Here is a 15017-nt window from a genome sequence, read left to right as displayed (position 1 = left end):
GAGGAGAGGAGAGGAGAGGAGAGGAGAGGAGAGGCAAGGCACAGCATCAATGCAATTTGTAATTGATTTGAGGAGACAAACAATATGCCAATAAATTGATGCAAAAACAAGCTAGAAATGAAGCATGATAACATAAAGTAATCTGCTGGTGACTAAAATTCCTATTCCAAAGAGGTGGTATTAATGGAGATATTAAATAACAGCAAGGAAGGAGGTATGGGATTGTGTAGGGGAGGTATATCACAGTGGAAACTGTGGTGTGGACCTGTGCTCCCAACACAAAGATGCTCAGTGGTGATGCAGAGGGGAAAGGGAAGTAGAATCTGGAAGTGAGGCTGGATGCCGTAAGAGAGGGCTTTGTCTCCAGATGAAAGGAAAGAAGTGGGATGTGATGCAAACTTTAAAAGACAGATTTTACTTCTCTACGGTGAACACACTGCCACGACTCAAAGTGGTTGCAAGTAGATGAATGGCAAGGACAGACATTGGTCATTACAAAAGGCCAAGTAAGAAATGGGTCTGGATAAAGGTTACTGTAGAGAACAGACACAGCAAGAGGAAAAAGTCAATAGGGTTTGGTGATGAAATATATATATATATAGTCTGAGTAAATATAATCAGTTATGGAAGATATTTTTGCGGTATTTCAATGAGGAAAGAAGAGAGTAGAGGAGACACAAAGATTTGGTTTGTTATTTTCTGTTTTGGTCTCTGTTTAGATGTTTTATAGCCTTCTATGTTTTGACATTTAACATTGTCAGGGAGACCTTTGGCTAGATGGCTCTGGCTTCCTGATAAGGGATTTGATTTATAAGATAGGTTCAACTTAAAAGTGGAAAATGTAGGGACTGGAGAGATGGCTCATTACTTAAGACTACTGGCTGTTCTTCCATAATACACTAGTCTGATTCCTAGCAACCAAAAGGAGGCTCACAACCAGCTGTGACTCCAGTTGCAAGGAATCTGCTGCCTTCTTCTTGCCTCCTTGAGCACCATGCACACACATGGCACACAGGCATAAATGCAGGGACAATACCCATACACAAAACAAAACAATGATATAATAGAGTGTAAAAAAACAAACAAACAAACAAAAAGATGGGTGATAGGAAAAAAGCTGTACACCTGACAAAAGGATAAGGTTAATTAATGAAATAACAAATTCTAGCAAAGGCAACCACATCCCTTGTCAATCACAAGTTAAATTATTGCCCAACAATAGTGATACTACAAAAGCTGATCACAGTATAAAGCCTAGTACACGCCCATAGACCGCAAACTCGGGGAAGGAAATAACCCTTCTGCCATATCTTAAATACTGTGTCCAATTTCAGAGTTTACTTTCTTTTATAAAAGACCTGCCAAACAGTGTGATTTAAGGTGGAAGACAAACTGGTCTACAAACAGATTATATGAATTTTAGACAGCATGGTTATCAAAAGAATGAAAAAAAAAAAACCCAACAGCCTAAAACTGAATTAATTTCCATTTCATCCTAGCTTATTCTTTTAGCAAGGAGTTTTTTCACATATTTAAAAGAAGATGCTGGTTATTCACAATAAAAGGAAGACGATGTCCATGAATGAATTTGGAGAGAATGTAGAATTCAGTTAGAATTTAGAGAGAATACATGAATGAACCTGTCAGTTTTTAAAGAAAATAAGGAAACATAATTTTACATTCCAGTGATGCTACTCGAAATAATAGTCTAATGTTCACATACAGAACATAAGCTCTCCTGTTTGTTGTTCTCATCTACTGTGTACCTCAGCCTATCTAGTAGTGCTAGAGATATACAATAAGCAGTCAATGATGAGACAAATGGATGAATTGGAAATAGTTCCTTGAGTTGTATATTTATATATTCATGAAAACTTAGAACAGCTAACACCAGAAATATCTAGATGTCCTTCCAATTACACATTTCTAAAAGTCTATATACCTAGGACATTGGGCAAAAATCCTATGTCAGTTCATTGGTGCTCAGCGTTAACATTTTCCCCCAACTAAAGCCATGGCAGAAGACGAGAATTCTCTGTCTTGAGAACTTACTAACAGGTCTTTACTGTTTTATTATCCTGGCATGTGGTTTCTCTTAAGGCATCAGAAAATAATCTGCTATACCAGATATAATGTGGCATTATATAGTCCCTGTAGCATTCTTTAATAATCTATGTGTCTTTGACTATATAGTATTGACATGAGGGAAGAATGAAAAATAACCAACATCCTTCCTAAGGTCCAACACAACAGTAGAGGCCAATGGTCACTGAGAGTCAGCTTTCTTCCCCCTGGTAAGGAAGATTGCTTCCTTTTATCTTAGTGCACATGCAGGACACCTGGAAGTCCTTCAGAACATGCAATGTTCCTTCTCAGAGGCATGCACTGGCTACAACTTATGGATGGATGAACAAAACAGCACCAAAGGCCGGGTGATGTTTCCCTTTCTGTTTCCAAGAACATCACATTAAAGGGAGACTGGAACGGCCTGTCAGGGCTCATCAAATTATCACACCTCAACCCATCTCAGTCCACCTGCCAGTTAGACACCCTGTCCATGGTGAGTTTTCACTAGAAAATTGCATTCAGTAGAACTCCATGGCTCATTTCCCTCTAACATTCCCAAGACACACTGGTAATACTGGATGGAGGGCTTACCTGAAACAGTACTTAGGCTCTAATCTCTATGCATCCAAAGTTACATGGTCACAGATGGACGAGTTGATCTGTATACTGTTATATCTTCATACCTATCTAGTTAAATATCATTTCAATTTGTAGGAAATAGCATGCCTTGTTAGCCTAGGTAAAGTTTCCCCAGCTTTTCTTTTATGATTCCTATTTTCTCTGCAAAGCAATGTAGTTATTATTTAACTATAAGAACCCCTATATGTTTACAAATACAAAGCTAGGCATTGTGGGTCATATCTGTAATCCTAAAACTGGGAAAAGCAGAGGGAGGAGAATTATTATTTTGGGGCTATACATTTGACAATAAGACTCTATCTCAAAAAACTAAAGCATAAAAATAAAATACAAATCATATTTAAAAAGAAAAAGACAAAAGAACCTCTATACCATTGGGCAAGGTTAAATAACGTAATTCTTTTATATTGTGCATATATACACATCTGTATGCAAAATAATGTCAGTTTGAGGGCCATAAGAAAAAAACCACAAAGAACTGACTACTTAATCTTTCTTCATCTTAAAATACAGTTTAAAAAATCCTTGAGTTTGCAACTTAATTAGAACTTGTAAGGAAGGAACCATATTTGAGTTTCAAAAGCTTAAATGAAGCAAAACTTAGACAGCCATTTTTATAAGAAAACTCTAAAGATAATGACATGGTCAAGCCTTTACAGAACACTCCCATAGCCTTCAAAAAACCAACCAACCAACCAAACAAACAAACAAAAAAACAAAAAGCAATTAAAAAAAAACAGATACCAATGAGCCTTGATACTTGGAGGGATTTCCTACCAGCCCGACCTTAACACCTTGAAGTAACATTTAGTGGCTTTTCAATCCTGCCCCCTTTTGAAATCTCATCCTTTCTTTTCTGAGCACTCTGTACTTTTTGTGAATTGTAGCCTCAAGTCAGAATTTCATTTTCTTTAGCTTGCCTCTCATCACTTCTGCTAGCACTCCTAGCATCCTTCCTCCAAACATCGGCTTCATGCCACCTGCTACAGGAAAACCCCTAACTAGTATTATACAGTTAGCATCTTATAACAGACATTGCTTTGGGGTCATATAAATCCATATATCAACTCTAATCTCTCATCAGGTTGGAACCACGTCACAGCCTCTGTATTCTTTATCATGCTTAAAATATCAACAGTTAACATGCAGGAACTACAGTGGTCCCTCCAATTAACACCCTTGCACTAACACTTTGCAAAAGGTATTTAATGTACTTGTGTTTTAAAATGATATTGGTGATTTAAAAAATACCTATACATGTAGGGTTGAACTGAATAATTCATTGGAGCAGTTTAGAACAGTGCCTGGGATATAACATCCCTTCAAAAAATCCAGACTATTATTAAGCAGTAAATGGATGATAATTACATTGGGAATTTTCACAGGCTCACCCTTAGGCTAGTATAGCAAATTTCTTGAAAGAAACACTACATATCACTAAAGATTATTTATATAATAAAATAGTATGACTATTCTACCTTGTGCTAATGAAGCTCTATGAGATTGACCGCATTTTAGCATGTTTCAACCTAAAAGTGACAATTCCATATGACTTAAATCACAAACTGAAGAAAGTCTTTATTAAAGTGGCTTAAGATAAGACTTGACACTAGGGCATCAACCCAATTTCAGACACAGCCAGCTGTTTTCCACTAAATTCTTACTCTAAAAGTGTTGGCCTTACTGATAATCAAAGCCCTGGTTAAAGCTGGGCCCTAGCTTCTGCCCGGGGTGAATGCTACCATTTGCACTTTGGTTAGCCTCACATACAAACAACTATTTAGATGAATATGAACTTTCCTCTTCAAGATATTTATATGCAAGACATTCATCTACCCTTTGTTAAAATCCTAAATCATCACTATATCCCTTCAACATATATTCTTACTTCATTCTTTGTCCTCATTAATGAATTAGCATACATTTTCTGAGTCCAATTACACTATCATTTATTCATTCATAGATTCATTCATACATACATACATTCATAACTGCTACAAAATCTTCCAACTCCACTTCCATTTTAAATCTACTCTAATAAAGGCTTCTCAAGCCATAAGTGGGTTTAGTACTTTTTGCTCCATAACTGATTTGATGTGATTAAAGATTTTGATTCCATTATCATCTATCTCCTTAGCATTCATGAAGACATATTTTCATAGGTTTCTACATTCTTGGCTATTTCTCGATTATCTAAAGACTGGCTTCACCAAGGCTCTTCTTACTGGAGTTCCTGGCTTCCCCTCATTGTCCAGACCCTCTTACAGTATTAAGCCCACACAATGGCTTTAACTACTCTCCAGTTATTTACAGCTGCAAATCTACAGTCTCAGCTTAGTTTCCTCCCTTGATCTTTAGATGCATATACACACTCACATGTCATCTAATGATGGAACAGCCATAGAATCATAAACTGAACTTTCTTTCAGAAATGAACTCAGGATCTGTTACATGAACCCAAATATCCCTTCAGAGCAATTTTCGTTTCTCATATTTGGTATTCCAAATCAAGGCTACCTGGGCTTGTTGGTCCTTCTCTTCTTTTCTGCCTTACCTTACCATCCATTCTTACTACCATTTGTCACATGCCCCATTTGAATTATCTGGCATACTAATGCTACCTATGAAGTAGATGATATAAGGATATTTTAAGAAAACAGTGTGCTGGTGAGAAAATGAATGTGAATGTAAAGCCATTCAGAATAACTTGTCCCAACCATCTACACTGAGGAGCTGCTTGTTAGTAGGGTAGGGAGCCATACTTACCACAAATGCCTGACTGGCAGAGGTGTGTGCTTCATGGCCACCAGAGCACCACCCCAGTCTAGGAACCAGACATTGTATTCTTCATCAAAGATCTGGAACAACAACAATCATAGGAATGGTTTACATCTGCAGTGCTTACCAGTTTGCAGTCTTTCCCACACATTGTTGCATTTAGATTCTGAGCCTTCCAGTGATCCCATTAGATAGTCTGTCAAGGATTATCTGCATTTTATAGATGAGAAACTAGCGTAACAAAGAACAAATGCTCTCCTCATCCCACTCAAATGGCATTCGTAGGACATTTTCCACTAGTCATGTGAACTGATATTCTATAAGAGGGTGAGGCAATATGGTACATTCTCAACTAGGTAACCATCCCTCCCCCCAAAAAGATGATGATTTCAAAGAAATTTCCCTATCTTTGCTTCTTTATAAGTTACTCCTATGATCTGTGTTTCTCTGCCTCTATGCTCTTTTAATGTTCATTTATCTAGAACTCGAAATGGAATTTCTCCAAACCCTAGAAAAATTGAATATTTAGACCTTGTCACTTGGCCTAGATTCTTCTACAGGTTGAAGAAGACCCAAATTTGGTGCCCGTGAACCACTTTTACAAATATGCCTTAAAATATGGTTCTTTCGTGGTCTTACAACAAGCCAGTACCTGAGCTATTCACCCATATCTTATTAACCTATCCATTCACTGGTTCACTGATTCAATGTTTCTGATCTCCATCTTTTATAAATGGTTATTAAATACTAGCAAAATACAAGAGTCTCAAAGATGTGTTCAGATCTAACTCTACATATACCAAAGCTTATGCCTTGTATAATTCTAGCTTGAATCAAGGACAGTATTTATTTAACAAAAAACTACAGTTTCAGAATTCATAGAGGAAAAAAAGGCATTGGGAATTCTGGTGCTGGCTCATGTGGCCTAGATGCAGAGCTTAGGATGGTGACTTGGAGGAAGAGGACTAGACAAGTGTAAGCAGCAGAAGTAGGCAGATGGAGGCTGGAGAGATGACTCAGTGGTTAAGAGCACTGACTGCTCTTTCAGAGGTCCTGAGTTCAATTCCCAGCAACCACATGGTGGCTCACAACCATCCATAATGGAATCCGATGTCTTCTTCTGGTGTGTCTAAAGACAGCAACAGTGTACTTATATAAATTAATTAATTAATTAATAATAAGACGAATAGATAGGAATAACATGATCTCCTGTACAAATGAACATTGCAAAGAAGTAACCTTCTTAGTCCTGGAATTCTTTCTTTTCACATTTGTCTTTTCAGATAAAAAAAAAAATTAATGCCTTACTAATGGCTAGTCTTAACAGGCAGTGAACTCAAAGCTGCGATTCACATATGATGGATAAGCAACGTCTACAGTGCTAGTCAGAGGATGGCTCTGTGATATCAATGTGATGGGGATGCAGGACTAAAATCAGGGAGGAAGAGAAAGTGGTCCTCACACTTTCATCCTAATATTGTTTTCCTGGCCACTGATAAGTCTTCCTTAACCAGGCATTGATGTGAAAGGTAGAAGCTCTGGTAGTTTGAGAAAGAGGAGAAACAAGTCAAGATGGTAATAGCACAGGAAAGGGATGTAACTGTGCTACCTGGCCATGTGTGGTATTTTCTTAGGTTCTTAAACAATTATGATTCTATATATTGGATGAGTTTGTTTTACAGATTCTGACCTCTTTTTGTCCTTGCAATAGATTATCTTATATTTTGAAAGTTGACTCCTGTTCATATGCCCGTTCTCTAGTCACATGATTATAGCCTTTGGAGCAGGATCTGACATAGTCTTCATTGTATATTATGTAGTACTTAAAATAGCTGTGGCATTTGTTAAATGCCTGACAATACTTTTCTGGTGGTAGTCTTGGAATTGTTGGAAGAGAAGGTGACAATGATATTGGTGGTAGAGATGCCAGATTTAATTTGGTGACCCAAATTGGAGCATGACCAGCAAGACACCCAATGGAGAATTCATCTGCATCAAAATACCTGGTACCCTTTCCTTTCTCTTCCTTAGCTAGAAATTTTATTTTTAACACTTAGTAAGACATCATCTCTAATTTTGTTTTCCAGTTTCCCCAATAGAACTAACTTTTCATTCTTCTTCCCATGATCATCAGACCATTAAAATAATACAATAACCCTGAACTATATTTAGCTTTATGTGAAGTTATTTCCTCCATTTAAATTTGAATTCATTAAAGGAAGGAATGTCAAATCATAAGGCTTTTTTGCCTGATATCTTGCTGACATTAAATATGTCTGTGTTGACTAATAATCACATATGACTACCTACATTAAACTTAAGTAAAAAAATGCATTCACACTCAGCATATATCAAATACACAATGGCTGTGTGTAGGGCACTGCTATCATCCCTCCGAGATACTAAACGTATTTTTCTTGTAGATATATGTGTATTAAGCTGTCTTATAGTTACTGATGGCTGAGCCTATAGAACTCTTAAATTATCGCTGACTTCCATGGATTTTCTGGTTTCAACATTCTAATCCTTTCACTTTAAAGATAAAGAAGCCAATCGAGGAAGTTGATGAGAGCTGCTTGCCAAGGTTCCTTGGCACACTCATGACAGAAACAGCTCCATCAGTGTATCCCCAGGAACCAGAACAGCATTTAGCATCCAGAGGTTGTTACATGCATTATGCTGAAGGGACTATATAACCAGCCAGCACAAGGCAATGGTTTCCTCTTCCAGGTCCAGGTCTCCTACCCCTCACCATGACCCCTCTAAGCTGCCAGTTAGATCTAGTAAACTAGATAGCTACTTCAAGATTTTTCAACTACAAAGTCACAAGGAGCCTAGGAATCTGCAGGAAGCCGAGATGTTGGCAGAGTTTACTCTAACCATTGCCCGTTCTCTCGGAGTCTTCTGCTCACCTGTCTCCAGGTGTTGCCCCCATCAGAGGAGATGAACACACCGATATCCGTATAGGAGAGTTCTGAGCCAATATTACCTGAAACATAAAATGATCTTTTGAAATTGTCGGGAAGTTTACGTTTTAAGTGTGCTCAGGGTTAGAGGAGGAGAATCAGAGTAAAGGATCCCGGAAGGATGCTTATGGTTAATTCTTGAACACTTTTTCGAGACATCACCTAAAAGTGAAAATCCAGAGGGGGGGGAACCCATTATGAGAAAAGCCAGTGAACAATGTGACACAAACTCGTTTTTACACAGTAGGACTCAGGGACTAGATATTGAAGAACATGAGAATTATTTACTCTGACTACCCAGATTGTTTCAAACTGCTCATGAGTGGTGTACAATGACGCTGGCAAAGTGCCGTGTCTGCTTTTGCTTTTAGGGTAGCCAGGCCCATTGCACACTGGACTGGACTATAGGTTGGGAAGCTGAGCAGGGTTAGGAGGGTGCAGACAAGATCTCGGTTAGTGTGAGTGCACCTGGAAACAACACACACTAGGGAGATGCTTCAGAAAAGTGATTCAGTTTACTGGAGGGAACAAAAGCTGTTTAAACCTTTGGAGGGGGCGTGAATAGGGGCGATTGCAGTGAGTATATATCACTGGCCTGGACCAGGGTGCTGGAGATGTCTTGCTTGCATGAGAAGGAATTCTAGGCACCGCTGGACATGACCTTATAAAGCCTGTAACCAGGACAAACATCTTTTTCCCTTACAAGGTAAATAAATAAATAAATAAATAAATAAATAAATAAATAAACAGCCCCCTAAACATCTAAGAGTCCATCATATTGGTTGTTATTTTTTTTTTCATTAAACATAGTAGAAAGGGAATGTTAGCTCCCACACATCTGTAACCTAAATAAGAGCACAATAAAAATGCAATAATGAAAATGTTAATTGATCTCCTGACATTTAATACTTCAAAGTGAGAAATTAAAGCCAGGCTCTACAGCTTGTCAAGCTCCCATCAGACTCAAGGAGCACACAGCTAGCCAACTTGTTTTGACACTCTAGCTTCCAAAAATAACCCTGGTGCTTAGGGCTCAGGAAGTAGGTGTAAAAGGAGAGGGGAGAAGGGGGAGAAGTGCTGAGAGCCACTGCAGAGATAGAAATCTGTCTGGAAATTCGTCTCTTTAGGCATAGGTATAGGGAGAGCAGCCAAAACGTACAAAGAAAAAAGGTGGAGAAAGTCATGGTTCCACGGTTAGTACTGGGAACACTGGTTAAAAGAATATGGTAGCTATATGTGCTATCAAGTGTACACTATCCATTAGATATTTCAATAATGTCTACAGAGAAAAATAGAGAGGGAAAGAGGAAGTGATGTAGGGAGAGGAAGAGAGAGCTCTGTATTTGCCATGGCCCCTCATAATCTATTCTACTGCTTCTTAACCTCATTAGACATTGGTTCGGATGTTTTCAGCCTCTCTTTAAAGGCTTCTCTAGATGGATTTGGCAGCTCTGTGATGGTAAGAAGGCCACTTCATAAAGTCTGTATGCAGAAGTATCTTCCATCATCTGAAGAGCATGCAGAGAAATGCATAGACAATTATAGAGGCCAGAAACTAGGTTCTGGATTGAATAACAGAGTAGATGCTTCCAGTGTGATCTTATGCTTGGCTGTGTTGAGAATTGAAGCGACTCCATTGGCAATTCTAACAGCAAGAGCTTGGGTAATGTCAAAGAAGGAAGACCTGACTAAAGGGTTTCACTAACCAAGTGGAAGGAGGTTTAGGCAGTGTGGTTGCTGAGCATACTAGAAGGTACCATAGCTATAGCTGTCTGAAGGGCATCTAGGAATCAGGAAAGAGGCATGACACAGGAAAACAGGGATATTTCTTACCAACAACTTAGTTTGTAAACAAACAAGATTCTACTGACATTTGAGGTAGCTTTACTAAACTTCTTTTGTCTGTTTCCTGTCATTACAACCATTCTTGGCTCCTTCAACAATTGTGAAAAAAAAAGAGAAAGAATTCTGGAGCACTCTGGGTTAGAAATGCTTCCCCAGATGATGGCCAAAGGTCCTATACAAACAGGGATGTCAAGAGCTCAGTAGAAAAACTAAACAAAACAAAGCAAAACCATATATAGCCAACTGCATGGAAAAATGGGGCAGCATGAGGTGTGTGTGTTCCGAGTTTATAGGAAGCAGTGCAGGGATGGGTTAGACATGGAGGTGGCACAGTTGGTGGCTTGTGAATGGTGTTTGATGGTTACAGAATCAACCATTTTTCTGCAGTAAGAATGATTGTGGGCTGGGCCATGATGTTGCCTCCCATTTGCCTTCTGTCTCAGAATGTGTGAATTGAAGAGAGCTGCCATCATCTCATCTAGCTCATTGCTGTATAACCAAGGCAAGGAACATGCTTTTCAGACTACACTGCTGTGAGCTATGGAGTTGCAAGTTCTTCCCTAGTCCTAGGAGTCAATGCTCAGGATATTGGAAATCCTAATGCTTCTGGTAAAAGTCACCATTAGACTCTCCAGATAGGTCCTTAACTAGAGGTGTGAAGGAACCCCAGTGCACTCATTTATCCATAGTTTCCTTGAGACCAGTTCTCAAGACAATGTGAGAAAGGAGAGTAAGTAGGGAGGGTGGGAGACAGAGGCCAGAGCTCCTCAGTCAGAGAAAGGGAATAGAAGCATGAATGGAAGGTAGGTATTTAAAGAACACTCCCCACCCCCCTTGCACAGCAGTGAAAGCCAGGAAAGTAATGGAAGCTGGATATGCAGAAGCAAAACCCAGCATGTTAGTTATCTCAGGATCTTGTTGTCTATGTCTTAGCTCTCCAACTGCTCCAAGGCAGGCAAGTAGCTTCCGGAGTTTATGCGCAAGGGAAAGAAATTAGTAAATCTTGATATATATGACTAAATATTCAACATTTAATGCTTGAATGCCTGCTAACTCATTAAAGACATAGCATTAGACTAATTTACGAATGATTGGGGTCTATACCCTGTCACCTACTCTGAGAACTGTGCCCATTCTTATAGATGGGTCTTCTCTCTATAGTTATAAGGAAGATAACTAGTTCTGTCTTACAAATGGGGATATGAAGTTCAGAAGTTAAAAACTAAGCCAGGCGGGCGTGGTGGCACACGCCTTTAATCCCAGCACTCGGGAGGCAGAGGCAGGCGGATTTCTGAGTTCGAGGCCAGCCTGGTCTACAAAGTGAGTGCCAGGACAGCCAGGGCTACACANANAAACCCTGTCTCGAAAAACCAAAAAAAAAAAAAAAAAAAAACTAAGCCACACTCACCATACTAGTAAGTTAGGGTCAGAGCTAAGCTTAGAGAGCAGGATAACAAGCTCCTGAATTTCATTGCATGTATAATGTAAGCATAGAATTATGGGTTCCATTGAAGGAGAAAAAACAAACTACCTTCTCCTGCATAAACAGCTTTGACATCAAGAATACAGGGTGATGGTAGCTATCTTATGCAGAATAGCCAATAGATCTTGAACATTTGAAAGCATGTGAAATTCATCCCTTCATTTAACCCTCAATTTAGCTATGTTAGCTCTATTATCCCCACTTTGCCAACTGAAACACAAAAGTTCAGAGTGGTTGAGTTGAGCAATGCCGGGCTATCATTAGAAACATTCAGATGTCTACTTTGATCCGTGACCACTGTTGTCAAGTATAGATTCTGTTCCAGCCTTGTTCTCCTGTAGACTTTGATAAGAGGCAGATAGGCTAATAACCCCTGACCTTGATGCACTAACTCATGGACGTTGGGTGTAGGTATCACTCTCTAAGCAAGAGCCTGCACTCAGCTCACTCTCTGGTGCTTCTGAGAAGAGTGATGTTAGTCATCCACACTGAGTGAAGTGAAGCTGTCGGTGAAGGCAGCAAACTCTATTAGCCTCTGAGTTTATTAAAGTGCTTGGTGACTGTTAGTGATTGAAAGTTGATTGGATTGGAGCTTTGGAGGAGGAATCCATTTCTACAAGAACAAGGGATCCAGAAGTAAGAGTAGTGGGTTGGTGGAACAGGAAGTCAATGTGAATTCCTGTGCTTTCACTGGGGCTGGGGGTGGGGCATGCTCCCTGATACCAGAGCTGTAAGTGCTAAGATTAGAAGCCTGTCTTACTTTATGTCAACAATGTATTCCTTAAAAGGTGTATGCAAATCAGATGCATGCTAATCCAGGTACATTCCCCAGAGACTTTCATTTCATCTGAGAGCTGCTGTATCATCACTTTTGATTGATGCTCAGTGGACAATGGCTCCAATGTTGCAAACTCAAGTTTTTCTGCCCCTTTGCCCAGGCTCTTTGCCAAGTGCTTAATCATGTGTAAACAAACCTTTACTTGCGCCAAAGACCTCCTGATTAAAAAACAGCTCTGGGGTGAAACCTTCTGTAAAGTAGCCTCTGTGTAAAGGGAAAACTGCACTTCCTGATATTTGGAGAGCTGGGAAGTTTGTACTGAATGTTTTCTCAAACTAAGAATTCCCTTTTACAGTCTCTCTGATCAGTAAGTTGACTTTGACAGGAATGCTGGCCTTTTACTAGATGAAGAGGACCCCTCTGGGACTTTGGGGCAGGATGAATTAACCTAGAAGCTAAGACTGTCCAAAGCTCTTAGCATCTCAGTTTCTCAGGATGGGCTTTGAGGATTGAACAATCTTGCTCATTTTCTGGGAAGTTTCCATCTAAAGCTCAAATGAATCCATCACCCACGAGAATGCCACAAACTTTATCCCAAAAGCCTTTGGTGAAAAACAACTGCAGAGAACTTTTCTTACCCGTGGCAACCACAAGTCCAGGCGCTGTGTCCTTGCTGGAGATTCTTCCAGAAGAATATGGGTTTTCAGAGAGCTGCAGATGCAAGTGTAGGGAACAGAAGGGCTAAAAGGAAGAAGAAAATAGTGTAATTTCAAGAAACTCAAGTCATACCCTTGCCCTGCAGGATAAGAGGTGGAGCAGATGGGTATCATCTAGGGACAGCAGCAGTGGGGATCCTGAGCTTCAGACCCATCTGCCTGATGGATCCAGCATTTTATACATTAGAAGTTGTCCCAAGTATCACCCTAGATCCTTCCTCCCTTTTACTAACCTAGTATCAAATGCCCTCTTCTGCAGTCAATCTAGCCTTCAAGGTCTAGTTCATGGCTAGCTTTAGGAAGCCTAGTAGACCTTACCTTCCCAGAGGATGAAGAAAATCTTTCAGATATCATAGGAACCATCAAATCCAACAGAGTGAAATGGAAAACTACCTGACAAAGTCCAGGTTCTCAATAGGTTTCTCAAACCATAGTCTGCATCTGTGTTTGTGTGTGTTTAAGCCTGCTTATAATTTTACTTAGAACATTTTAAACCATGATCTGAAATTCACTGAACACTTTACTTTCCTATGCCTATTATAGAAAGGGGTTTGGTGGTATATAGAGATAAACCTATAAAATAAAAATAATTATGACAAAGACAAATTGAGACATTGAGAAAATTAGATGAAGAGACTAAGATAAAGAATCATCAAGAAAGAAAGAGAGAAAGAGAGAGAGAGAGAGAGAGAGAGAGAGAGAGAGAGAGAGAGAGAGAGAACCAACCAGTGATCCCATGAGCTGTTCCAATGAGTAGGCAGACATTTGTGTGACTTTCCTAGTAGCCAAACTAAAGCCACAGAAAATACTAAACAAAATAAAGTGTAGACTTCAACTAAAACTTACAAAATGGTAGTGGCTCAGTGGCTCTTTCTGACTTAGACATGATTTTAACTAGATTTTCACACAATGTCTAGAAGTCACATGGCTAATAAATCTCTTTGAATATATGGAAGCAGACAATTTTGTCTCAGGATAAACTCAGTCACATAGCTAAGATGTTAGAATGGCTTCTGGTGCAAACATTGACTAACAGGGACCTGATGGTTTTATTCGTGTTAATTATCTTTACATCAAGGCACCTTGAAGCAGAAATGTCATCTTACACATCATGTCCCCCACTCTATCTGCCTCAACATTCTCATAGAAATGACTTTCAAAAGCTAATAGGTTAACTGACAGTTCAGTGTAGCCTGACCCTGCTGGGCTTCCTAGCTTACCATGACATCTATTCAGCACAGAACAATCTATCAGTTAACATATGAGTTAGCCCTACTGAGTCCTATCTAGCACTTTTATTAATAAACACAGACTCATTGTCCACATATTTATTTTACTAACAGCTGTAGGACATTGTTTCTTATACATGAAAACCTGTGCAATTGGTCTTTCATTCAATCCATGTAGTGGTCTGAGCTTACAGCCCTGTGCTCCTAATATTGCTCAACACTAGACAAATTCCAAATGAAGGAAGAGAGCCCTTGATACAATATCCCCAGGGGAGCTACCTGCCCTGTGAACTCTACATAGGGCTGGAGAACTGACCAGTAAACAGTGCACTGGGCTTCCTCTCAGGTCCACATCTGGAGCTTGCAGTAGACGCCAGTCCCTGCCTTTGTTGTAAGTGATGTATGTCTTCACCTGGTCATCCACCTTCTTGTTTGCCAGGAATATCCCCTTGATACCTGCTACCTAGGAAAAAGGTAAGAGATGGAGACCCATGTTGGGCCAAGGTGGTAGCCTTG

At 39.6% G+C, this 15017-nt stretch overlaps 1 protein-coding gene across 1 annotated transcript in view; it reads right to left on the bottom strand.

Moving 5' to 3' along the window:
* The window catches only part of Sorcs3 (sortilin related VPS10 domain containing receptor 3), a 593715-nt gene that overhangs the window by 83616 nt on the left and 495082 nt on the right, over positions 1–15017 (bottom strand). The window contains exons 10-13 of the mRNA XM_021151815.2: positions 14818–14964; positions 13195–13297; positions 8397–8473; positions 5473–5564 (exon numbers count right to left, since the gene is read on the bottom strand). Of these exons, the coding sequence (XP_021007474.1) occupies positions 5473–5564; positions 8397–8473; positions 13195–13297; positions 14818–14964 (419 nt within the window). The remainder of the gene's footprint in view (positions 1–5472; positions 5565–8396; positions 8474–13194; positions 13298–14817; positions 14965–15017) is intronic.

The sequence above is a fragment of the Mus caroli genome, chromosome 19 (genome assembly GCF_900094665.2).
Source record: "Mus caroli chromosome 19, CAROLI_EIJ_v1.1, whole genome shotgun sequence".
NCBI classification, from domain to species: Eukaryota; Metazoa; Chordata; class Mammalia; order Rodentia; family Muridae; genus Mus; species Mus caroli.
Note: the sequence above shows the minus strand (reverse complement) of the source record. Positions and strands in the feature narration are given on the sequence as shown.